This window comes from Podarcis gaigeae (assembly GCF_964106915.1).
Source record: "Podarcis gaigeae genome assembly, chromosome: Z".
In the NCBI taxonomy this organism is placed as follows: Eukaryota; Metazoa; Chordata; class Lepidosauria; order Squamata; family Lacertidae; genus Podarcis; species Podarcis gaigeae.
In genome coordinates this window covers 30,417,029-30,444,467 of record NC_139691.1, presented here as the reverse complement: position 1 = coordinate 30,444,467, position 27,439 = coordinate 30,417,029, and the positions used below count along the sequence as shown (strand labels likewise).

Genomic DNA, 27,439 nt, shown 5'->3' with positions numbered 1-27,439 from the left:
GTGCAAGGTCACTTAATATAAAAACAGTACTGGAATGCTATTTCATAATAAAATTAATGCACCCCCCTATGCTGTGTGGCATTTGCCAAGCAGAGATATCATTAGTACCTCCTTTTTGGAGCACGCAGGCAGATGCAGCAAGCTGTTTTACCCTGCTATGTTTCTACCGGCATTGATCCAAATCAGGGTAGCTGTTCTGTTGCTGTTATTTTGAACAGCCTTGTTCCAATACTTGCACTATGATCAGAGTGCAACCATGGGAGCAAGCTGCCTGCTTCCACACAAGCCTGCTAGTAGTATATATGCATGCACAAACTCACATACAGTGCACACTCAGGAGTGAGGTGATGCCATTTAGTCAACAAGTTCTTCAAAAACACTAAAGGGAGGGGTGGAGCTTAAAATGAATTTAGTTGTACTTTTTGTCTGCTTTCAATATCACTGTTCCAGCTCTCAGTCAACTACAGTACTGCAGATTCAATGAACGGGCAATATTGGTTCACTCAATAGAATTTAAGAGGCAAGACTGAATATGAACACAATTTTTAAAATCACACACTAACAATTAAATGAAAAAAGGCTTAACCACTATCTTTTTCTGTAAATGAGAGTTCTGTCTTTGCACTCTTAATCAATTACAATTTTTTTTAAAAAAAATTGGCGCTTACTGTGATTGTGATTTACAATAAATCCTCAAAAACAGTGATCAGGATGTCAACAATTAAAATTTGAACTAAATGATGAGTAAGCAAAACAAATATGTAGCCTGAGCAAGGAATGCAAACTTTTTCAAGAAGCTTGGAGTGCAAGAGATGCATTTTATTGTATGCTCATTACAATGAGTAACACATTTTGAAATAATAGTCCCACATAACAGTGACAATCTTATTTTACATCGTGTACATCATTTTTTACAGCCACATAAAACACAAGGTTTCCCAAAGTTAACTTTCTGAAGTTTAGAAATATAAAAAAAATTTATTCTCAAGGAACTGATTCTCATCTGGTGCAAAAACAAAGTATGAACATTATCTGAAACACAAAGCCACAATATAGTAGCATGAAGTAAAGTTACAATTTATTATGTGAACAGCTGTGTGCAAACATAAAGCAACTTAAAAAAAAAGTTTTAAAAAAGTACACATTATATGCATAACATTTATGAACAGTTTTTAATTATTAAATAGCCCTAGACCAGCTTGTTATATTAAGCGCCACTTTGATTTGCAGCATGCTAACACAAAGCATTGTTTAAAGGGATGCATATTTCAAATGTATACACTGTAAACTGAAGATCCACCTCCAAACTCTAGCGGCAGCATATTGTTCTGGTTAAATACTGCATATATAACTTTCTTACAGATTGAAAATGCATGTTTATAGTATGGTATATGTTTTGTATGAATTGATTAAAAGGTGCAATTTTCATTTCTATATGGAAAGATTTTTAATTTGCAAGGAAGGACCACAGTAGTCTACCCTTGCCAGGAACACTGCCCCCTAAGATTCCCTAGGCATTTCCAACTAATGTAATCTTGATACTCTTTTTTGAAAAAGGAAAACAGTAAAATAGCAAGAAAAACAGTGCCAAATCATAGCACCAACAGCCGCAGCCATCAATTTTTTATTCTTTTTCAAAAATATTATAATAATTAGATCGGCCAAAAGGTAATTTTTTTATATGTGCCATACTGAACATTCAACTGCAGTTTTCAGATAAAAAGGGAAATTATATATACACACATCTTCAATCCTAGTACTGAACAACACCTTTTGAGCTCAAAAACAATGCTGTATTTTTAACACCATATCCTGCGATAACATAGGTCAGTAGCTCTGGGAAAAAAAGTTTAAATATTGCTCATTGAACCTAAATAAAGGAAGGAAACTATGTTTCCTGGTGAAATGTGTGTTTGCTTTAACAACAACAACAAAAAAAGACAGATCTCAAAATCTAACCAATTCTGGTTTCCCAGCACAGTTAAAAAATGTAATGACAAAGCAACTGACTTCTACCTGCATATTGTAGACTTGCCATAGCAAACATTTCCAAAAACTCCCACCCCCAGTTTTCATTAAGGATATAAATGGCGTTATTGATAAAGGGCTAAGATAACGGTCTTAGTATTTTCTTTAGCTTAATTATATATAACACTTTAAACAGAAGACATTCAAGGTCTCTTTCCGCAGCTTTTCAAACATTCATCTCTGCATTTTATAGTGTTCTTTAGGTTTTGATGAGCAACAATCATAGGGCTATGAGATCCCCTGTCAACCCTAATACTTTTAAAGACTTGTAATACAAAGAATGTAAAGTTATGATTTAATATCAAGCTTTGAAACCAGGAGAAACAGTTCATGAGAGTTTTCTTCCCCAATTAAGCAGATCACAGTTTCTAAACCGTTTTCTTCTACAGCTCATATGTTACATTAGGGCCTCTTTGTGATGCCTCATTATATGCTGATTTTTCTCTGATGGTCTACGGAATCCCTTTTTGCAGTACTCACACCTGTGCGGATAGTCTTTTGTGTGTATTGATATGACATGCCGCTTGAAGCCTGATGCATCTGTAGTGCTATACTCACAATACTGGCATTGATAGACTTTCCTTCCACTGTGGGTCTTCATGTGCTTCTTCAGTTCAGTTTGTTGCCTAAATCCTCTCTTGCATCTTTTGCATTTGAAAGGCAGGTCCTTAGTGTGAACTGAGAGAATATGCCCACTAAGTACAAAAGGATCTGAAGTCTTAAAGTCACAGTGCCTGCACTGATGTACCTTTTTACCTTTATGCGTTTCACTGTGCTTCTTGAGCTCCGATGGACGGTGGAAACCTTTTTCACACACCTCACATTTGTGAGGAAAGTCCTTTGTGTGAACAGATATTATGTGCCGTTTCAGGTCACTCGAGTTGGTGCTCTTGTGGTCACAATGTGGGCACTGATGAGTCTTATGCCCTTGAAACAACTCTGTGTGCTGCTGGAGTTCTTTCTCATCTGTGAAAGCCTGCGGACAATGTTCACATTTAAAGGGCAGGTCAGTACCATGCTTGGTTTTGATGTGTGTCTTCAAATTGGACTGATCAGCACAACGAAAGACACAATGCTGGCACTGGTAAGGCTTCTCCCCTGTGTGGGTCCTCATATGCTTTTTGAGCTCAGAAGGATGGCGGAATCCTTTCCCACACTCAACACAAACATGAGGGAAGTTCTTGCTGTGAACCGCAAGCAGATGTCTATTAAGCAGTCCTTGCTCTGCTGTCTCATAGTCACAATATTTGCACTTGTGCGATTTAGGTTCCTTGTCCCTTAAGATCAGTTTATTTGAACTCAGTGGGCTTGCTTCTCTGTATCGCCTGGTGTACTCTGTGAATTCATGCGTTTTGTCAACTTTGTTGATGAGCTTATGGCTTTCCAAATGATTATGAAAGCTTACTTTCTTGTTAGTTGTAAAATCACAGTCTGTGCATTGGTATTTCTTCTTAATCATGTGATCTGGGTGGTTTTTCATATGCCTTTTCAAGAATCCCCTGGATTTAAATTTTTTCCCACATATGTGACAAGGGTAGACGGTTAAGGGTTGTCCATCAGGACCTATTATAACAGCTGTTTTAAACAAACAGAAAATATTATGAAATAAATTGTAACAAGAAAAAGAATGATTCTGACATCAATGAAGCAGAACACAGTATCATTTTTTAAAAAACACCAATCATGTAATGTTTTGAATAAAGAACAGAGCAATCCAAAAGTGGGAGAGTGAGAACTAAAGGCAGATTAATTGCTTTTTCCTATGACCAACTAGGTTCTTGCCAGCAGGGGAGAAAGTATTGGGCCCCCACATTTTGCCTTTTTAATGTTCCTTTCCTATGCTATGATTTATTTATTTTTAAGTTTTCCTCCCACTGATTTCAATAGGATATCAGTGAAGTGGGAGTGGGTTGAATTCTGTGGATCCAGTCTCAACACATTCGTGGAACATTCTTTTTGCCATTTTCAAAATCTGTGCTTCCGCAGTCTCAAAGAGGAGGCATACAAAGTTGGATCACCCTCTTCTAGGGTCAACCTCTCTCCCATTCACTAGATCTTAAGAATCCTATTACGACTAGAATTTGTATTTATTGCTTATAATTCTTATAGTCTTTTCACTTTCTATTATTCAACCATATTTTCAATTCTTCATAATTTTGTCAACGTATGCTGAAATTTACTGCTGATAACAATTAAACAAGCCTTCACTTCTGAGGATTTACCAAGAGGCACTGAAATTTAACACTTTTACAAAAGAGACTGAGGAATGAAAGACAGTTCTTGTGTCCAAAGCTGAAGCTAAGAACTTCAAACTTAGCAAGCTTCTAGCTGGATAAGCTCAAAACACTTGTCATCAATATTTGGGCTAACAAGTATGGAGATTAAGTCCTAAAACAATACTGGAAAAACAACATGGATGGCTTTCAAAGACAACTGACCACCTCAACCAAAATTCCAAAGTCAGGGTAGTACAATATTCCAAAGTGAAAAAGTGTGGTGCTAGAAGGATGATGGTTAAGTCTATTTCCCTGTATCAGTTTTTGTTTGAAAAATGGCGTGGGACATTTTTACCAACACGTTAAGTTGGCCGGAATAAAAAAACTTCCTAATAAGGCATATTCTATGCACCATGGTGTTTAGAAGCACACACAAACATCTCCAAGGTTTGGGTATTTATATGTATTCCTGGATAGTTTCTGTTTGACATTTTTACTCCAGTATTTTACACTGGCTGGGGTAAAGAAGTACTTCTATTGAAAAATTCAGTTGATTTCCTTGGAATTTTTATGCGGAGACTTTTTATTTTTGTTTTCAGAAAGAAAACTGTAAATGTAAGTGGCTGAATTACCGAAACATGGATATCTGCTGTGCAAATGACTATGTCCCATAATGACTACACTGTAGTCTAATATTGTGTAAATTCTACAATGAAAAATGCACTGAGTTCCTTGCCCTTGCTAAAAAAAATAAATCTTTGTGCTGGCTATGCACAAGCTGACAGTGCAACACAACAAAAAATAATCTCTTATAAATTACCTTTTAGAAATTTCCAATCCACATGCCTCCTACTATGTTACTATAACAAGAACTTAGCTACTGCAGAAATACTACATGAACTTGTAGTATAAGAAAGTCAGGAAATACACTTCTGACTATGCAGCTAATAAGATAAGAGAAAACTGGATGAAATCGTAAGGTATCTTTTCCCAAAAAAGAAAAACTCCTAACACTGTAAGAATACGGAATCAACTACACTTTTATCTTCTAATTTAAGAATGCTAAAAGCTACAGATAAGTAGGTAAAAGCTAGCCAAGGAAGTCGTTTTACCTGTTTGCCACTGCCTTGCTTCCCCTCTCCTCCTTTTCTTGGCTTTCTGTTTAAGCAGTCTGTTTGTGCTAATGCTATCACAGATTTGCAGGAATTGTGTTGCATTAACATTTTTGTTTTCTAATCTTGCATCCAAGTTGGTTCCTGATGTGAAAGACCAGATACGCATCACAATGTGGCAAGAGGCTACCTTATAAGAGCTTATTTTGAACACTGAAGCTGTTTAGAGAAAGGACCATCTGTTGCAATTGTGTTTGCACTGAGATTGGGACAATGGGATTCTGCTTCATCATAAGATGCTAGAAACACACACTGGATAATAGCTACATATATATTTTTAATACAACACACAGAAAGCAATGATTTGCTTTTGTTTCTATTCATCTTACACAAGCTGTTCTGAAGCTAAGACTGTGAAGAACAGGAGGAAATACTTTGAATTAATAAATGAAAAAAATGTCAGCCAACATCATTCTCACATTCAGGCTGTGATCATATGCACGTTACTAGGAGTAACTCTCAATGAACTCAGTGGGGTTTATTTCTGAGTAGACATACTTAAGGTAACATATTGAAAAGAACTCCTATAATGAAAGATTCACCGGATCCAGCACTGGGTATAGAGCAGAAAGGCACAAAAATTGCTCCAGCATAGCTTCTTCTTGCTTCCTTTAGCATTTTAATGGAGTATTTCATCCAAAAATGAAACAGAGTTAGCTGCTTGTAAGAGCTGGTGCCAAGTTTAAAAGGAAAGAGGGTTTGTTTTGGGAATGTCACAGAAGGGCTATTGACAGCCCTACGCAAGGGGCTGGTTAATATCATAATTGTGTTTTCATTTACATTGAATTATCTGCTGTATTAATATTAATGTGCCAATTCTTATATAGTTGCTGATGAAGCCTAAATGTAGTTCTCAACATCTTTGCAATACTAGACATATGAGCAATTCTTCATCTACTGACCTGTTGTTTGACAGTCTTCATACCTCCGGGGAAGTCTTCTATCATCTCCTAGGGGAACAGGTAGTTCATTGAAACAGTTCACACATTCCAACTGCATGATGATTTCAAAGCAGTCCAACACAGAAAACAACAAAGCTAATCATTTCTATTTCCAAGTTACTTTTTTACCACCCCCCCCCCAAATCTCACACTAACTTTCACTTTAGATACATGATTTGCTGTCAGTTGCTTCAAAAATAAAACTTACTAATAGTCACTGCTTTCCAGACATTCATCTTTTTTATGCCATAAATGTAGTGTCTACATTATTATTTTTCATTACACACACAAAAAAAAACTAGCCTTTGAATGTTTGTATGAAGCTATTCTACAAAATAACATTTGCACATTAGTTCACAGCATTAACAGAAACACCATACAACTTGTTAGCACTGAGCCTCTGATTTGTCAGAATCATATGAAGCAGCCTTACACGGAGTGTGACTATTAGTCTTTCCTAGTTTTGTCAACTTTGACAGTAACTTTCTAGGGTATTAGATAATTGTCTTTTTTAGCATCTTCTACTTGCAATCCCTTTTTAAAAGAGATGCTGTGGATTTAACCTGAGACCTTCTACAAGCAAAGCATATTCTCTACCACTGAGCTACCGTCCCTTCCCATAGGAACATAGGTATGTGCACACATTGCTACACATCAGCGGTTGTTTGGCTAACTAGGGCCTTCAAGTTACAGGCTAACCCTCCGTATTCCCTTTGCCACAATCTTTTATTCCAGTGCAAAGATTCAGACAAGCGTATATATATAAGAGGGAACTAAACAGAATGAGGAAAGTTAAAAGGAAGTTTAAAAATTATGCTCTTGCTCAGCCAGTTGTGAGGACATGGGACAGGATGGAAGACATAACAGCAGTCTATATTGCAGCAGACTTGGGCTTAAAAGTGAAAATGTTGGCACTTTAAAAAACCAAAAGGGCAAAATATAAGAGCTTTTCTATTCTGGAAACCATACCCCCAATTCTGACTACCAGAATTAAATTGTTGTCTGGTATGGAAAGTGTGTTAACAGTATTTGTGGACCTCTGCTTTGTACAGTGGTCAGATAGCATATGACTTTTGTCACATTTGTAACACCATTTGAATTTGCCATCTAGTGAGAGGTTTTTTTAAAAAATGAAATATATATTTGTATTTTGGGGATCTGGGTTTCAAATGCTTCTCTAATTTCATTAGGTGAATTCAGCCATTTTTGTAACATTTTCTGGAAAAAGAGAATGGGTAGCACAGGGGTAAACCTAGGAGCAGCAAGTCTAAGTGTAGGTGGGCTGACAATTTCCTATAATTACAAACAGAATATGCAGACACGTGCATGAAAATGGGTTCTTTGAGCAAGTGTTTGAAGTTCCCTTACTATTATTAAATATTAAAACTTAAGACTTAATTCTGAAAGCTTCATTTCAATTGCCACATGAACTGCTAAAGGCAGAAAGAACTCTGGAGAGTCTTTAAAATGAATCCAAGGTCCTCTGTACAATATGTTTTATTATGCTTTTATGTCCACTAAATGTTAAAATTATTATTTGGGCAGAGATGGGTTAGTACAATTAGAAAGGAGAGAAGGGACTCTCATGAAGTCATAATCTAGCATCCTACCATAAGCAGCAGCCCATGCAACAGGAACAAAAGTTTTATTCACACCAGTGTCTTCCAGCTGTGCTTCAGGCAGCGATGTTGCTTCTTCTTCACCAACAATAACCTCCATGTAAACTTCATCAGCTATTTCAGCACAACCTATATTTAGTTTTAAAGGGTATATAAATTAATGACACTATATATGCGATTTTCCAGCTTTGCTCAATTAATTCGTATTTGATTTAGTAGTTATCTCCTAAAGCAGAAGCTACCAATCTATTTGTGAAAATCCAAAATCAGAACGCCAGATTCATGGAATTGCCATCAAGAGTTTCCCCTCTATGTTCAAGACTACAAACTGATACATATCTCATAGGAAAGAAGCCCACTTAACTTGGTAGGGGCTGTTTCTCAGCAGGAGCAGACAAGAGGGGAGGGGCACACCTACATAGCTGACTTCCTGTTAGTGGCGTCAATGTGCATACCAGGAAAAAGCTCTGATGGGAAGGTTGGTGCAGTACAGGCTGCACCTAGTTCTAAATAAAAATGCTGATGATTGCATTTCAAAGAAAACTGCCCATATATGTATCGGATCACAAGTCCATGATGTGCAATATAGTGCAAACAATAGCAAAAGTGACAAGGTTTGCAATGACCTCTCATTTGCAGTTGATTGAATTTCAGCTTGTTTGTGGCCTGGTGCATGTAACTTAGGCGGGGTGTGTGTGTTAGGATCTCTATCCTCATTTTAAGTATAAAATAATCATATAACAATATAGGGATAAAATCCCTTCATGTTCACAGTGGTTGTGGGGGGGGGGGCAGAAATGACAATATTACTTTCTTAGCCACACAAAAATATAATTCTTACCAATATCTTCATCCTCTTGAGAGGAATCTTTAACAGCCATATAAACCATTTTCTCTCGCTGTACTCTGCCGACGCTGCCTTGCTCTAAAACTCCAGTTACAGAATGCCCATTATGAAAGTCACTCTCTGTTACAATTTCTGTTCCACCTTGAAGAGAATAAGTAATTTTTATTTGATAACGTTTTGATAGGAACAGTAAAATGTTTCATTTCTTTTCTGTGTGCTTGATGAAATAACAAGACAACAACTGTCATTGGGAGGAAAGACAGCACGGTGAGGCAGCATTTTAATTTCCATTTAGCATGACAAATTGTCATGGGTTGGACATATGGGAGAAAGGAACAAACTCAGAGGAGTCCTTTCAAGGGCATGGGGAAAGGGGTTGGTTCTGGAAGTTGAGTGAGATAGCCAAGGCAGAAGCTGGGGGTGCTTCAAGCTATATGTAATCTATGGGCAGAGTTTTCATGGTTTTGTTTTGGTATCTTAGTTATTTTAGATTCCCTTATGAAAGACAATGGAAGGAATTTAATTGGAAACCACTACGAAGAAGTATTTGTTTTACACAATGTAAGCAACTGGATTTTGTAAACACTACAAACTAGCAACATCAGAAGTTGTGATACTTACCTATTTCCACATCATCCTCAGCTTCAGCTTTAAATATGTAAACTTTAATGACTTCAGAACCAAAACCATCATCTTTAGATACATCATCATGTGAAACCTCAGTGCTGATTTTTAAAGGTGTGTTTCCAATATGGTCTAGCTTTTCCCCAACATCATCCACTATAAAAAACAAACAACAATAAAAACCAGTTAGAAGGAAGCAAGAAGCAAGTATTACCAATGTTGCTCAATTGTTCTTAGCTCGTATATGCAAAACACAACATGATTTGCAATATAAAGCTGGCATGCAGACCTTATTTTGCCTGTTTTGTGAATATTTCACATATGAATAGATTTGTTTTATTTTACTGTTTTAATAAATTTCACCACCAAAAATTACAAGCACACTGTAGAAACGTGTCTGTTACATTATAATGTCTGATTAAGCAACAAATAACTCAGAGTTGTTTTTGTATTGCTGCCCCTTTCTCCATAAATATTACAAGATTTTCAAAATATCAAACAAATCCAAGATGTGGCTTGCTTTCCAGACTATAGCATTCTGAAAGATGACAGAGTGACAGAACAACAGTATAAATGTTAGCAAGTCACCCTGTAAGGGTGATGTAAGACTCCAGGAGAGATGTAACACTTCAGATTTATAAATCAAAACAGGATAGCATTATCACTCCAATATACCCCTTCCCGACAGGCATTATTAAACTTATGCCAAACTAACCTTAACCACAGTTGGCCTAATGAGGGTTCTTTCTTAACTCAAGTATGCTAAACAATTCTAGATATTGATCAGTATGAGTTGTATTCAACCAAGTCCTACTCAGAATAGACCCACTAAAATTATGTATGTTAACTTCAGTGGGTCTACCCTGAGTAAGACTAGTGTTGAATGCCACATTGTATCTTGTTTAACTATGCTTCAGGCCAGTGCCAATGCATATCCTAACCTGAGTTAGACTTACAGTGCAAGCGCAGGAAGAAGAATGAAAGAAAGCATTTGATATGGCCCTGCTGATTTGGAACACTACTTCTATATTGAGCTTAATTCTGAACTCATAAACAACATACCAATTATTCCCTTTCAATACTATGAGAAGTATCATCAAGTCAAGGTGCTTTAAACTAACAAAATTCAGTAAAATTTCCTTTGCTGGAACTTGGAATTAAATGCCCAATATGACACCTCTCTGCAATTGGTCAGCAATAGGCAAATAGGGCTCATTTTCACATAATACATATTTACATATACTAATGATATGTAACACTTGAATTTAACAGTGCAAATTTGTGTGTGCTCATATTGCCTGTGCTGGATGTCATTTAATGATACCTGCTGAACAGCAGCAGTATTTGGTGTCATTGATGAAAGTGGTATTTCAGAAATCTGTGAATGAATCAGAATACTGCTGGAGCTACTGAAAACAGAACTAAATAAAAATAAAAAGCTAAACACTATTTTTGTTTTTAAATTTATCAGTAATGCTATGGTGAATCATGGGTGCTTGGTTTTTTTTGTTTTTTTTTTTTTTTTGCAAAATGGGCATTATCCATCACTCCTTATGCAACCTGCAACCTGCTTGTGAGAGAGGGCATCTCTGTGGCATAGAGTAGCCTTCCCCAACCTTTGGTCCTCAGATTTTGGAATGCAGCCTCTGTAATCCCCGCCAGCATGACCAGTGGTTGAGAATGATGAGGACTGCAGCCTAACACCTGGACTCAAGGCTGAGAAGTTTGGCAAGCAGAATGGGAGCCTTTGCTGATCAGAGTAAATAGTGTGCATGCTGAAAACTTGGGAGACTGCATTATTGGGGGATCTCCTCCAATTTGCACAGGAAGGGAGGATCGTGCCACCAGCACAAAAAAAGAGTTGTTCTTTCAAAAATATGGTTAATAAATAACTCCTTAACTACTCACAATGGACAACCTAATCCCAGATTGGAACAATGAACATTTTATTCTTCTATAATAGTCCCTTGTTTTTAAAATGCAAAGTATTTATTATTCTTTTTAAAATTACATGGATCAGTATAATCAGTATACCTATGTCACAGTGGGATTTTAAAAAGGCAATATTCTCTATAGAGGATATTAGTGATAAAAAGTAATGTGTAAACGCTTGTGGCTAGAAAGCCTAAGAATTTCAGACTATTCATTAACAGTGAAGCGATAATTCAGCAATCAGAAGATGTGTACTCAAATGTCAAAACTAAAAGATGGCAAGCATGCATAAAACGTGATGTTTTTGAAGATAACATTAGTGCCTTGCCTATTGTTTTTTTCTTCTGTTTCCTTCTTTCAAGGTTCTGGTTGAAAAACCCCGTTTGATGGAGAACAGCCCGGTTCTGCAAATTCTCATGCACTGGTTTAATTTTAGTCATCAAATATAATTCTCAGAGAACAAGTATAACGCAGTAAGAACATAAATGTGAATCATAAGACAAAGAATGCCATAAAAAAATTCAAAGTTCCTGAGATGCTAAATGCATAGGAATAAGCAAAAACAAAATGACAATGCTTAATCTCTAGCTGAGAAAAAAAGTGAAGAAAAATGGGCAGGCACATTTTTGTGAAATGAACCAATCTAGTTGCTCCTACCTGTTGGTGTACTTAGCCAATGAGTGAAGTCAGAGCTGTGACTGATGAGTTGCTTGGATACTAGGCAACATAACATTTCACCCTGCACTTTAGTATTTTTCTTACTTCTGTCTTATTTGCTAGTCCTCGGATCCACATAACTGCTGTCCTGTTTTGTTTTGCTGCCTTCCAGCCACACAGAGCAATATGCAGGTAGCCACTTGAACTGCTTAAAAACTGGGAGTAGAAGAAGCAACTCCCCAATAACTGCCTATGGGCCATATAGAACAACTTTTTGAAAATGTGAGGAAAAAATTATGGGAATCCTGCTGATGCCGCACTGTTTGTTTAGTTTGCCTGCTGGAACATGCAGCGGAAAGCTGCTTGAGAGGCCTCCACTGAATACAGGAGTGGGTGTGAATATGGTAACCCTTTTCTTGTTTCTGCTGCATACCCTACAACATGGATTGTCCCAAAGTTGTAGGATGGACTCATTACAGAGGTGTCATAACAACAATAAATTAATTCTAGCTATTCCCAAATTGTGGAAGTAGTAATGCTGAGTCATTATTTTTATCATCACATTTTTCCTGATTGTTTCCAAGTTGTTGTTGGGGGTGCATTTTAGAGGCATCATTATCATCACGAACTTTTCCTCCTGTGTGGTGCCTAGCAAGGATTGCTCCCAATATGTTTTCAGAAGGGAGTGTTCAGTACAAAGGCCAGAAACATTACTATTATCTCCTCATACAGCCCTAATTTTGAGGGGGGGGGGGGAAATGACAGTCAACCTCAAGCATTGCAATGTTCAATGCCTACTGTGATGAGTTTTATATTCATTTTGTTATTTTCCTTGTCTATCTATTTTTTTCTATTCAATGCAGATAGCCAGAAAAGAAAAGAAAAGAAAAGAAAAGAAAAGAAAAGAAAAGAAAAGAAAAGAAAAGAAAAGGGCTTGCCAGCTAGCATCATGCCTTTATTTGTGGCTATGTATGTATATGGCTGGCTATAGTAATTTAAAATTATTTCAGGATTCAGTTATATTTTATTTTCCAGTTCTAATCTACAGCAGCACACCAGCAACAAACATAACATCCAAGACTTAACAGCGTTTGGAAAAGTAGAAAGCATTTCAAAACTTATTTGCTAACGAATTAACACAAAAGAATAGCTTTTCCTCCATTTTTGAACCATGTTCTATTCCTGTCTGGTTTCTTTTTCTGCTCTTTTGGAAGTGCCAGCCATTTTCTGACTGGTGCCCTTAGCACCTTCTTAAAATTCCAAATGTTCCTTCAGGCCAAAATGTTGGAAACCAGTGGTTTGCATGTCATCCAAACCAGAGAGGTGAAGGTATCTCCTCTTTATCCACCAAGGTTGTTTTACAGGTGTGTATTGTAGTTAAAGAGGAGAGATCTTTTTTTTAAAAAAAAAAGAAAAACTTTTATTGGTTTTCAGAATAGGAAATACTCCCCAAAAGTAAAATACAAAATATAACAACCAAAAGAAGAGGTAATTAGCATGTTGTATGGCTTTCATATTATTATTATTATTTTAAAAAATTCTATACCACCCTTCATTCGAGGATCACATATGACAAAGGTGCTAACAAGGAGAGACTTTAACCACAATCCCTGGTTCTGATGACATACTAAATGAAACACTGGCTTAGATACCACTCTATGCTGAAAGGACCGAGGAGAAGCAAAGGAGGTACAAGTTCCTCTCTTGAAACAAGTAGGTTTGCACAGTCCTAGCAAGCCATAATATGGTGAATGAGGTTGCTGAATTCCTTCCTAAAAAAAATAAAAATTCTCCTCTGTAAATTTCAGTGCATGACTTATGAATGAGATGAGATTAGACATTAAGTCACTGAGTTGATGATAAGAACTGAAGTATTCCAGTGGTCAAGTGTAATTATATTCTTCACCATTTCTTGCCCATTTATCCTATATAAATGTATTCTATCAAATAGTAACTATATAGCGTGGCAGGTGGGGGGAAGCCAGGAAAAATATTTTATCACAAAAATAGTACCTTCAGGTAAAACATTAGTACCAGCATTATTGTAATACATTAAAAAACACATAACTTACCTCTCTTTCTCTCCCAAACACTTCTGTTTAAAATTGTTAAGTCTTGCCTGAAAGGCAGCAGCATTACAACAGGCAATATAATAATGAAGTAGTATCTTGAAATGATCATCCATGGTTCAAAGGTGTGTACCACACAACAAATTAACACCTGCTTAACAAAGTCCTTTAAACATAATAAAGTTTGCATCCAGTCACAAAATGTCTGCAATGTAGGATATTTTAATTGAATATAATTTCTGCTTTTAGAATGTCTAGTGTTGCAGACAAAACACTCTTCCCTGTTCAGGTGGTTCAAGCAGTAGGGAGTGCAGTGGTACCTTGGTTTAAGAACAGTCCTGTTTAAGAACTATTTGGTTTACAAACTCAGCAAAACTGGAAGTAGTATCCCGGTTAGCAAACTTTACCTCGGTCTAAGAACGGAATCCAAACAGTGGAAGGGCACCAGCAGCGGGAGGCCTCATTAGGGAAAGCGTGCCTCAGTTTAAGAATGGTTTCGCTTTAAGAACAGACTTCCAGAACAGATTAAGTTCATAAACCAAGGTACCACTGTACTAACATTTCTTTCCCAAACATGCTGCCTTAAAAATGTGGAACAGTGACATGGATTTAGTCGGATGCAAACAGAGGAGACATTTAGGATACAGTCCTACACACACTTACCGGAAAGTAAGTGCTGGTAAGCCTGACTGAACTCAGACAGGATTACTTCTAAGTAGATATTACATTGTTAAACTCTACTGAAAACAGCTGCTTGAAAAGAAAGCTTTTCAGCTGGAATCACAGGAAGTCAGGAAATAACATACTGTTTCTGAAGTAGTTATCAACGTTCTGTGTTATTTTTATTTATTTAAGGTGTTTATATATTGCTTTTCGGGTAGACCTTACAAGTGGTTACAAAACATTAATTTATCACACTGTTGTTGTTTTTCCATTTTTTAAAGCCCTTGTTACAGAGACATGTTAGGTGCTTAAAATATTGGAAACAAGGGGTTAAATAAAAATGTCGCAAATGTGCTCACATTTTTCAACTCTTGCAAGGTATTTTAAGGGATGCTACCATTTTGTGTGTGTGTGTGTGTGTGTGTGTGTGTGTGTGTGTAATACTTCAGACAAATGTACTGTATCGATCAACCATAGCTTGACATCTAAGTTAATTACTTATGTCAATTCCATTCAATATGCACACTTTGGATTCCTCCTTCAACCCATGCTTCTTTCTCAACAAAATATACCTAGGTGTAACAAGATTTGCACAGACATCATCATATAGATATGAACTAAATGAAGAAATTTCAGTTTCATGCATTAATAATCTCACAACTCTCCTCACCAAAATTTTCATTTTAAAGTAATAGCTGCAGGACTATTACTTTCTGGTCTGGTCCACATAGTAAACCCATTAGTGGAAGAAACTGAATAAATTCTGTAAATTCCAGTTATATTATATTGTTGCTCTCAGCACAAATAAGTGTGAAGGGATTGTTTGCAAGAGAAATTCTGCAGAAAAGCCTGTTTACCAAAGAAGAAAAAGGGTAATATTTGCCGCCTCTAACTTCCCTTTTCAGCTGTTTCCAGATGTGAGATGTTCAGATTCACTGTAGATTGCCAGCTCTCAATTCATATGATGTCTCAGCATAGACTATGCTGGTGATGTCACACCAAGCACAGAAGTCCATGAGACGTAGTTTCACAGTTGTGCTTTTATTCAGTAAGTTTAAATTTGCTTTACCTAGGTTCTATCTCAATAGAGGAATGTATTCTTAATTTTAGCAAACTATGCAGCACCATATTGCAGGACTAGGTAACTTTTGGCCAGCATACAATGATGTGGCTTAGCCACCCATATTATGGCTCAAATAATAATTTCTGAACATGTGGTCTACAGCATGACCCACAATGTGAATCTAAACATTGCTTGTAAGAAACTCCACCACCAATCCAGACTGCCGTGATGACATTACTGGTGGTGGAATCCTTGCTAAGGGAAGTGGCGTGACACCACGAAAACGTTGTCAACCTACTATACTGTAGTAAGCAATAAGAATAAGATTGGACCCTGTTATTACTAGGTTTTGTTGTTGTTTTTATGATACTTTTCGTTTTTACTGTTTTCATGTCTGCATTTTTGTATACCACTTAGAGACTTTCAATTTTAAGTTGTTTAGAAATTGCTTTAAATAAAATAACAGATTTTTGAAGGAAGCTGGTAGTGGAATATTATGTTACCCCTAAAGAACAGCTGCAATGGGTAGCATAGGATTACCAGTACTGTGCATGCAGGGCTATCATATGGATCAAGAGCTAGCAATCCACTGTGGGTGTTTGAACATCACAAACATCAAAAACAAAAATAAAGAGATATTTCATTATTTGTGTGGGGGTTTTTTTTTTTTAGCTTACACAGACTGATGTCTTCCTTGTAACAGTTGTCATACCATGTTAGTTTCCCTCAGAAAATCAACAAAGGAGTCTTGGTGGCACCTTAACGGCAACACAAACAAACATCTTTCTAGCTCAGAAAACCCTGCATGCATCTGATGAAGTGGGTCATAATCCACAGAAGCTCATGTCATGGTAATTTTGTAAGTCTTTAAAGATGCCACAAGTCTGTTGTTCTTACTATCCGATCTTCAATTCATGTACCTTGGAAGTCGAACGGAATCTGTTCCGGAAGTCCGTTCGACTTCCAAAACGTTCACAAACCAAAGCATGGCTTCCGATTAGCTGCAGGAAGCTCCTGTAGCCAATCAGAAGCCATGGAAGCCCCGTCAGACGTTCAGGTTCCAAAGAATGTTCGCAAACTGGAACACTCACTTCCAGGTTTGCGGCATTTGGGAGCCAAAATGTTAGACTTGCAAGGCGTTCGGGATCCAAGGCGTTCGGGATCTACTAATTCCCATAACTGCCCATTATAAAATTAGTTTTTTGTTGTTGTTTTCAAATTAACCTTTAAAAATGTCTACTTATTTAACATTGAAGTACTCCATTTGGAAATGTGTTCTAAAGAATGCAAAGAATTGAAGTGTTGTATGTGCACTGCTATGGAAGTTTTTTGTTTTGTTTTTGAAGAGTCTTTCATAAGAATTGTCAAGTCCTCCCAGCCATGGTTCCAAGAATATATATATATTAGAATGTTGTACTGTTCCCATAAACCTCTTTAACTGTGAAAACAAAATCTCACTGTGAGCTGTATTCTATCCTATCGTGTTCTTCTGCTGATAGAAGGCTCTTTGATCTAAGAGGTTTCTGTTAGCAGAAAGAGAAGGTAGAATTTATTTTCTCAAATTCTCTTTCCTCTGCAACTCCTCCAAAATCTGCTCAAGAGAGCTGGTGAGCCCTTTGGAAGTGAAGTAGGAAGTGTGAATAATTGCAGGAGAAAGGGGAATTTGCAGAAATTTCCATTTTGGCTCATGGGAGCCTCTTCTCAATCCAACAGTATTCTTTAAGCAGAGGGGTACAACTGGATAAAGATTTATGTACACTAGCCACCTACCGCTACTAACTAGAAACCATTTTTAAACAGTATTGAGTATTTTACGGTTGTAATGCTATTTCTTCCAAAATTTTATTGGGAAAATTATATTCAAACTAACAACCAATTATACTTCATAACCTCTCATCACTGGATCACTTCTAGTCTGAACAGACTCAAATGTCATATAAACCTTAACTTACAAGATATCATTAAGTAGTCTTCAGATGTGCTCTTGCCATCATCATCATCTTCAGTCTTTATAGTAACTGTAGAACCAGGAACAGTGCCAGCTGCCTGAATCACAGTTTCTGTATCTGAATTGGTTACAAGAACCTCTTCTGAAACCATTGTGGGAGAATCTGCTCCTGACACAGAATCTTGTACCACATGTTCCAAATGACCATCAGGGCCCGTAACAAGATCAGCCACAAAAACCTGATCAGGAACTCTAACAGTTTCTGTAATTAGATCTGAAGTCAAAACATGATCACTGGTATCTAGTGCTTCTTCAATAGCTACATCAGCCTCCAACACAGATTCAGGAACTATCACCCCTTCTGTGACAACATCGGTTTCGGTTATGATATCAGGTCCTTGGACAACTTCAGCCGCTAAGCCATGATCAAGAGTTATTCCATCATCTGTGACAACATCGGAAACGAGTACAGCTTCAGGAACTGACACAACAATATGATCTCCATCAATGTGAGCAGTACCAGCCATTCCAGCCACTATGAAACAAATGTAAATGAGATAAAGTATTAATAGTTATATTGCTGTAGAACAATACTATGCATCTAAGAAATACATAGAATGAATGCAGTCAGACAAACTACTCTCCTACCTTTCATTACATTTAATTTTAGTTTAAAGAGGGCATATTAGGAGAGTGTTCTGTAATTGAGCTATCCTCCCCATAGGTAGGATAGGTGACAGTAGCTCATGTGAAGTCTGGTCTTCTGAAGGGAAGGGGAGGTTTTGCTGGAAATATTTGATAACCATATTCAGAAAAAATTGTGACATTCAATAATGTCTGCTTGCTTGTGCAACAAAACTCCACTACCACAATGAAGTTTTTGGTTTCTATTCTCCAGCCCCCAAGATCTGCTCTAAAGAGTCATCCAACCCTCTGGATCATATTTTAGGTGCACATGAAAACCGCAGGGTGAGGAGACAAAAGAGAAATCCCACTACAGGAGCAGGCACCCTCTTGTGTTATCCTAGATATCACCCAATGCTTAAGGAATTCAATTAAGTTGTTCAATTATATTATTATGCATATAATGATCAACTTTGGCAAGTATTTGTGCTATAGTACAACACACCTACTAGAGATTAAAAATCAGTACAAAGAACTTACTTCTGAGTATACATGCTTAGGTTGTTATAGAGCAATTCTATACACAAGAAGCTGGTGTAAAGCAAGCCAGTATAAGTTAACTGGCTTACACCAGAAAGTTACACCAGATTCAAATGCTATTCAGGCGCACAGTTACTGCCCTAAGTCTGGCAGAGAGAAAACAAGCCTTACAAATATATATATATATTTTGAGATATAGTACCTTTTTTGCTGGCTTGACTTATGCCAGATCACATGACTGACCTGAACAGGTTACGATCCAGCCTAAGTCTCTCTAATTCTGCACACACCATGTTATTTTTACAAGACTTATGCCAGCTTAAGATCCACTGGGCTCAAGTGAGTCAGTTGAGTTACAGCTGAGCTGCGATGGGGGAGATAAACTGGTGTGCAATGAATGAGAGAGTTAAACCAGCATAACCTAGATGTGCTGGAATCTCCTGGATGAGCTGAAGATTTTATGGATCCTAACCCACTCATCTTGGCAGATCTAGTTATAGAATTGCTTTCCTAGTATATGGAATACAACTGATTAAAAAATATTTTTAACTCTCTACTGCCATCTAATATTGCGGATTCCATTATTTCAAAAATTAAATACAAGAATATTATAAACAATTGTGTATACTGCAGTCCATACACATTCCCCATGCCTCTGGTCTACTAAGGCAGCAAGCCAGCAATACTGCTACGCAGAAGAAGTAGCCAAAAGTGTCAGCCACCCACTGTGGTACAGCGACTCTCAGGCTCCTCTCCTACTACCTATGCCATGTTTTGCACCCATGCCATTCGTTATTCATTCATAATATACAGCAGGTGATTAGTAAACAGTCAAGTTAAAAATAAAAGTTTGTTGTTGTTTTACCAAAATCCTGCATAATCATAGTGTGAGGCATTTTGGACTCCTGTGTCTGCAACCCAAGACTTCCACCACCTGGATCCATAATCTTCTATGCTCACAAACTGAGAAAAGAAAGTGAATAGAAATTACTACTTGTAGTAACATAACTATCTTAGAATGTGTTTCATACAGAATTCAGTGCACACATATTTAGCAAGTGCATGTGTGCATCTTCTTCTTACTAGACTTTACACCAAGAGCAAATATCAGCATGACTCCTCAGCCTCTCCTGGTAGGGCAGGGGAGATAAAATAATACATTTATTTTGTGCTTTGACAGCTAACGATTTTTGTTGCAGTTTTTGCACATTTATAGAGTGTGAAATAGTAAAGAGTCATGCAACAGGTGTGTAAAGCCACTGGGACAAGGCTGCAGCAATAATTTTACCACCACATAACAAAGACCATTTCATGTTCTCTGTCCATAAACATACCTGCACAATGACAGCTGCCAGAATCCTATATGTGCACAATTGGAAGGAAGAAAAAGTCCCAACCAAAGAGGAATGGGTTGCAAACCTAAAGGACTATGCAGAACTGGTGAAGCTGAGAGTGAGAGACCAAAGTGACCAACTTTTTATTGAAGAATGGAAACCCTTTTCGCAGTATTTGAGAAAAAACTATACTCAAAATTATCAACAGGATTTGAACTATGAGCAGTGGATTGAGAATGACAATAAATGTAACAAAGGAAACATGTATTAGATATAGTTTGACATATAATACAACAGAATATGGGTGGTAATAAGAACAGCACAGAGGTAAGGGTGGGAAGTCACCTTGTTTGTTTTGCAAAAGAAACATATCTTGAATTTGAGGTTAATGTGTTTAAGCTTTTAAAATTGAATAAAATGTATTATTACATAAAAAAGGAATATGTAGCACCTCACACAGGTATGAATCAACGCATGGTATATCCCTCAGCATTGTTAACACTTGTGCCTATGTTCACCAGAATCCCACCAGAATCCCGGTGTCTGAATGAGACAAACTGGAATCTTCCTGATTGCCCTACCCTTCCTTTCTAATCATCCTTTAGTCACGGTGGGCCAGTGTGAGAAAAAGGATGGCCCCGAGATGGTCCAGTCAACAGGGCTTTCCTCTTACGTTTTACTAACCATGCTCTAACTTTGTGGAGCAGTAAGTAGCAACCTGCCTTATGCTGAATAATTAAGGCTTCCATTTGTTGCCCACATCCCAAGGAGTAACTTGGGGGAATGGAAGATATCACCTATGTGATTTCAGGGGCTTATGACATATTTATTTATAGCTTAACCTTCTGACCATGCACACAAAAGATAATTTCCCCTTTTCTTCCAACAATGCATGTTTACAGGTAAAATTAACTGAGCAGGGCCTGAATAGCCTTGTTCAGTACTGTATGAAAAGGAGTGCCACCTCGGAGGAGTACCCAATCTAGCAGATCAGGACAAGTGTTCCGTCTGTGTGAGAAAGTGAATGTGTTGCTTCATTTTTATATGTGAGAAGAGCGTATGACAGTGACAGGAGACCCACCAAAAGTCATATTCACAAGGCTCAGAAAAACCTGGAGCTAGCCCTGGTTCAATGGGGACTTGTTCCTAAGAAATGTCCACAGCAAGGGTAGGCACATCTTTCTGTTAAAGGGCCACATCTGGGTACTGAAATTGCAGGGTGGGCAATAAATAGCACTGCAAGCATTCCACTCATGAGGGATCCATCTTTTTGCAAGGCATATAGAGTCCCTCCTGGGCAAGACCACATCCCTGTCAACAGCAGTAACTCTGAGTCACTCAGCTGTTAGCAGCAAATGTTTGCAGGTAGTTGTTGTTTTTTTTAAGTGGCTGCTGCAGCTGCAATTGTCTCGCCCGCCACTTTAACAACCAGCACAGCAGATGAGCTAAGCAGGACCAAGTCAACAGAGCTGCCATTAGGCATAATAATAATAATAATAATAATAATAATAATAATAATAATATATTACTTATACCCCACCCATCTGGCGGGGTTTCCCCAGCCTTTCTGGGTGGCCTCCAATAAGAGATAAAAAATACATTAAAACATCAGTCGTTAAAAACAGGGCTCCCTTCAGATGTCTTCTAAACATCAGATGGTTCTTTATTTCTTTTTAAAGAGTGGAATTACAGGTGCTAATAAAGAAACACCTAAATTTTGTACAATTATTTTGTACAACCAGGCATTTTGCACAATTAAATACAAATGGAAATGTCCAGGACAAACATATATGGAAAAGGACTTGACCTACCCAATGAAGACTGTGGATGCAAAATTATACTTCCTCGGGTAAAAATAAACTATGCTTGCTTGCAGTAAGAAATCTAGGTCTACAGCCCTACTGAATGTCAGCTGCACTTACTTCCCACAGCAAAAAAAGCCTGTTGCAGCGGAACACAAGATCAGATGTTTTTAATCATATGCATCCGATGAAGTAGGCTCTAGGCCATTGAAGTTTATAGCATAAATCTGCAGCATCTTAAGGATGTCAAAAGATTGGGTTGGGATTTTTTCTGAATCATTTCCCAGGAAACCCGAACAGGCTAAGCTCTGCAAAACTAAAGCACACGGGCGAGTGAGTTCCAACTGAACTTAAAAGTAAACATGCAGAGGAGATCGGACTGCTTATGAGAATCAAAAACACATGTTCGAGACCAAGGCGCGTTGCTTTGCTACCTAAATTTATATGCTTCATTTCTATAAGGCTTCTAGCTTGCTATTCCTCAGCGCGCAACAGACAGCTGGGGAAATGCGCGTGCATGGGACGAAGACGCGCATACTATATACAAACACACACAAACACACACACACACACACAACCCTCCTCTTCCTCTCGCTTCCAATCAGCGCCCGTGATGAGCAAACAATAAAGCGGCGCTTTGGAGCCCGAGTCGGGCAAAAGGGGGTGGGGTTGTACCCATCCTTCCCCGGGGCGGTGTTGCGCGGCCGAGGGAGGGCAGGGAGCCAGCGGTGCCTAGCGCGGGGCCCGAGAGGAAGCACGGCAGCGAAGGGGCCCGTCGGCTGTGGGAGACAAAAGACTCTCTCGGGGAAGGCGGGAGGCGGCTTTCACCAGGGACAGCTCCCCTAGCAGGAGTTGCGAGGTGGGAAAGCAACGCTTTCCCCGCATCGCCGGGCCTCGTCTTCACCGGACTGCCGCCGCTTCCTTCTCTCTCTCTCTCTCCCCCCCCCCCCTTTTCTGTCGTGCTTCTACGTCCCGCGGCACTATGAGGCGCAAGAGGGAGGACGGTTTGTCTGATTGCTACAGCCGCTGGGTGTCAGTTAGCGGGCGGGCAGGCATGTGTGTGTATGTGTGTACGCGCGTGTTTTAAAGAGCTTCTGTAAGGTGGAGGGAGACGAGGGCCTCTGCCGAGCTGCGCTTCTCTGCTGCAACGGGCGCCATTTTATTTTCCGCCATTTTCTGGCTGCCTTTGGGCCCGGCCACAGCCCCGGCCGAGCAGTATGCGGAGGGGGAGAAGCCCGAGCGCTCGCTCGCGGCCGCCTGGCTGTGAGGCGCGAGCCGGTTCATACGCTTCGTATTTTTGCTTCGTTCTGTTTTTTAAATAATAAAAAAGCGATTGTTTAGATGAGCGGCCCTGTAGGCCTCGGGGCGCGGCCTGCTCCGGGGCCTAAGCGGCCTGGCGCCTCCTCCCCCGCCGCCTCCCCGTTTTTTAAAAAATAAAATCGAATTTCTGCTCAATTCCCTTGCCGCGGCTGAGCGTACATCCCCTTCCCCGCTTCCCCCCACACCGCCGCCGCTCTCCTCCTCACCTTCGCTTGGCGGGCTCGGGCCCGAGCGGGTGGGGAGTGCAGGCCCGAGGACCCGGCCGCCTCGGCTGTCGCTTTTCGGGGCCTGGCATTCGGGGTCCGCCAGGTCCGAGGCCTGCACCAATCACAGGCTAGGGTAGGAAACGGCAGGCGGGCGGGAGCGCGCGCGGCCTGCTCACTCGCAAACTCACTCCCCCCTCCCTTTCTCTCTTCACCCTCGGCCCCCCCCACGCAACCACCAGCAGTCTCGCGACCAGCCGTTGCTGGAACACACGTCACCCAGGCGCAAGCATCAACCGCGCGCACTTGCGCGCCCCCCTCATCTTGTTTAACCCCCCCATCTCTCTCATCTTCTGAGACCCTGCCGCCGCCGCTGGTGTCCAGAGCATGCGTAGCAAAAGCGAATGAGGCTTTCTATATGCCAGTACTTTCCTTGCCATTAGTTGTCGCGCGGGGGGGGGGGAGCCCAAGCAAAACAAAAGCCAGTCGAGAGGCGCCCTGGATTGACTGCAGTGACGGGGGGGGGGGGGGGGAGGATCGCGGCCACCGAAGATGCGCGAGCGCTCGGTGGTCCGTCGCTTCACGCCATCGCTGACCAGAAAGGAGGGGTGATGTGGTCTTGACGATACCCCAGAAAAATAAATGATGGAAAATAACCGACCTGATTTTTTGGGGGTGGGTGGGTACGGCAGGAGTTCTGATCTCGAAACCCGCCCCAGTCAAAAAAAAAAACACGGGAACTTAACAGGTCATTTCATCACCGTTACAATAAACGATAACTGAGTTTGGTACCTCAAAACGCGTCGAATGGTTATTTCAAAGAGGCAATAAAAGACATGGCAGGTGTCCCCCTCCCCACAAAAAACACACAACTGAGTTTCTCTACCGTTCGCTTTTTCTCATGTGCAAGTCGTGATTCTTGCTCCCCCAACTCGTTTTTAAACGTCGCCGCGGTTGTATCTGGCCAGCCCTTTAAGGAATCTTTTGTCCCCTCAGCGGTTGGCAAAGGGGTCGCGGCTGCCATCCTAACCAAGGGCTACTTTGGAGTAAGCCTTGTGGAACCCAGTGGGCTTGCTTTTTAAGTCGGCAATCCATCGGATCGCACCCCAAGCCTTGCTGAATATTCAGCTGGGCTTCGGACGCATAAGATGGCGCTGTTGCTCTCCTTTACTGGAGAGTTTCCCATTGAAAATAGGAAACAGCTAATCACCCTGAAGCCAAAGTATTTTAGGCTATAATCCTCGACACACTAATTACGTTCACTGAGATCAAATAATAAAGTTGGGAGGAACCCCAAGGGTCATCTAGTCTAACCCCTGCTATGCAGGAATTTCAACGAAAGCAACTGTGATAGATGGCCATCCAAACTCTGCTTATAAACCTCTAATGAAGGAGACTCATACCAACTTCTGAAAGCTTTTGCCATCATAAAGTTCTTCCTAATGTTTAATCAAGAGTCCATTGGACAGGAGCAGGAGAAAACAAAGCTTGCGCCATCTTCCATGTGAAAGCTCTTTAGACATTTGAGGATGGCTATCGTATATCTTCTCATTCTCAACTTATCCAAGCTAAACATTTCCAATTCAACCATTCCTCAAAAGGTTTGGTTTCCAGACCTTTGATCATCCGCTCCTGCACATATTCCAGCTTGTCTGTATCCTTAAATTGCAGCACACAGAACTAGACACAGAAGACCAAGACACAATAGAGCAGTACCAGTGCTATTTTTCTAGAAGGTGCCATGAACTACCTGGATGAAGGGATGCTGGTAAAACTTGCTGATGACTTCAAAATGGGATGAGCATCCCATCAACTCCTTCATCCAAGTAGCTCCATAAAGACGTTGAACAAGACAGAACCCTGCAGCCCACTTGTTTGTGCTATTAATATCCATTTCAACACATAGCAAATGCTGTATTGTTTTCAACACATAGCAAATGCTGTATTGTTGATTGGAAGCCGCCCAGAGTGGCTGGGGTAACTCAGTCAGATGGGTGGGGTATACATAATAAATTATTATTATTATAGCAAATATATTCTCTTCCACTCTTCCATTTTATTGATAACAGATTTGAATTCAAGTGTGAAAGGATCATGTTTGTGATTTTTTGTATCATTTCTATTGATAAAAAATGCTATATAATACTTTCAAAAATCTGATTTGTATTGAACAAGTACTTTGTCCTGAATATCCCACCAATGGAAAATATCAAGGGGGGGGGGTGGAATTCCTACTTTCTCACACAGTACACAATTTTATGAACCTCTACATGCCCCCATTTACCTTTTTTCTGAACTAAAAAGCCCTAAACACAAGCTTTTCTCATATAGGAGTTTCTCTAGCCATCAACAGTTAGCATGATTGGGAATGGTTCAAAGATCCACACCACAGCATGTGGTCTACTGGCAAGACTCCCCTGGAACTACTATAAAGAGGAGACAGATTCGCGGGGGGGGGGGGACTCAATACTTGTTATCAAGATAAGAAACTGCCAGTATGGTGATACAATCAAGCTCGGTAAACACCATGCCAAATCCTGCCCAATGCTCCAATTTTTATTGGATCCCAATAAGTTCAATTTTGCTATGAAGTAGCCAAGTGAAACTCAGTAAAGCTACCAGTAACACAGTTTTAAAAAACCTCACTGACAACTGAATGTAACGGAAACACATTACATATTACTTGATATACAAAGCTTAATTGAAATGAAATGAAATAAAAATAAATTAAATGAAAAAAATTGAAATGAAAATTGTAAATGCTATTAAATAGAATTATGAATGATACAAAATTCATATAGAAAATGGAAACAATGGATATGATTGGCATATGGGTTAAAAAGTAGCATTCAAAGTAAATAATGCAACTCCTACACCTGCAGCAAATCTAGTTGTGAAATAATTTGAAGTTCCTAGCATATTAGAGCAGTAAAAATTCACTTACCGAACGTAGTCCAGGCCCTGTCCTTACCACAGGCAACGGACTCAAAGCAAGGCAGATATCAGCAAGAAGAAAGAAAAATACAGTGATGTTACCTCCTTCGCTCCAAAAAAGTTAAAGGAAGAGCGCAAGAGCTGGGTTGCTTTTTAACTGTTGAGCAGGCGGAGCAGGAGGGTTGGACCTTCCCACCAGTTGCTCTATTCATAGGGGTGGACCAACATAAAACCCATATGAATGAGCTAAGGGCAACCTGGTTGTATAAGCAGTCCCCCCACGCAATAATCTTTGTGAAACTTGCAGAGTTCGCTTGCAAGAAGCGTTATACCCCCACGTTGTTTGGGTTACACGTACGCTTTCCCACCACGCTAATCAAGCTGCACTGCCAAGCTCTTCATGAGCTTTTTATCAGAAGCAGCAAAAGTGTTCACGGATCCAAGCAGCTTTCACAGGAAAGACACAGACTGGCATAGCATAATCCATATTGATCCACCATGGCTCATCTCCCGTGTGCATAAAATACACCTTAACTGCTGGTTGTGATGCATATGGAGGTCCAGCAGGGCCTGGGATTAACAGCCCTGATAACCTGTTAGGCTAAGGTCTATGGATAGCACAACCTATTGGATCAAATTGTCTCATCCATATTCATTGAGCAACACAAAAGAACATAACTACTCTCTGAAACATTTAGTATCAGAAAGTCTGCATCAAAATACAAACAACCTTAAAGCTTTCAAATGAACACATTTTACAAGGTGAAGATAAAGGTAAAAATCAAAGATTGAACACCATGAAAACGAAATAAATTACCGGATCCAGGGTCTTGGAGCCACTGGTGCCCAGTCTCACTTATGACTATATTGCCAAAAGCCCAGTTCTGGAAGCGGGATTGGTCT

The 27,439-nt window shown here is 39.5% G+C and overlaps 1 protein-coding gene across 6 annotated transcripts; it reads right to left on the bottom strand.

Annotated features, from left to right (window-relative positions):
• Positions 1-798: 798 nt before the first annotated feature.
• On the bottom strand, positions 799-24,769 carry ZNF711 (zinc finger protein 711). Of its 6 annotated transcripts, none has more exons than XM_083722153.1 (9): positions 24,489-24,769; positions 19,809-19,906; positions 17,784-18,314; positions 9,445-9,603; positions 8,818-8,964; positions 7,968-8,105; positions 6,319-6,366; positions 5,357-5,500; positions 799-3,603 (listed from the first exon to the last, which is right to left on the bottom strand). In XM_083722153.1, exons 2-9 carry the CDS (start codon positions 19,885-19,887, stop codon positions 2,426-2,428), a joined length of 2,424 nt encoding a protein of 807 aa, XP_083578279.1. In that variant the 5' UTR covers positions 19,888-19,906; positions 24,489-24,769; the 3' UTR covers positions 799-2,425. The 6 variants fall into 6 exon arrangements, with proteins under 6 accessions (XP_083578279.1, XP_083578281.1, XP_083578278.1 ...); XM_083722155.1 differs by lacking the exon at positions 24,489-24,769 and adding an exon at positions 23,606-24,439 and having other exon boundaries at positions 6,319-6,363; XM_083722152.1 differs by lacking the exon at positions 24,489-24,769 and adding an exon at positions 23,606-24,436.
• Positions 24,770-27,439: the final 2,670 nt, after the last annotated feature.

Coding starts and splice junctions, on each gene's coding strand:
- ZNF711 (XM_083722153.1), bottom strand. CDS start 19,887: ATGGATCCAGGTGGTGGAAGTCTTGGGTTGCAGACACAGGAGTCCAAA. Junction 18,315..19,808: donor TATGATTATGCAGGATTTTG/GTAAAACAACAA, acceptor TTTGTTTCATAG/TGGCTGGAATGGCTGGTACT. Junction 5,501..6,318: donor TGAAGACTGTCAAACAACAG/GTCAGTAGATGA, acceptor CTTTCACATCAG/GAACCAACTTGGATGCAAGA.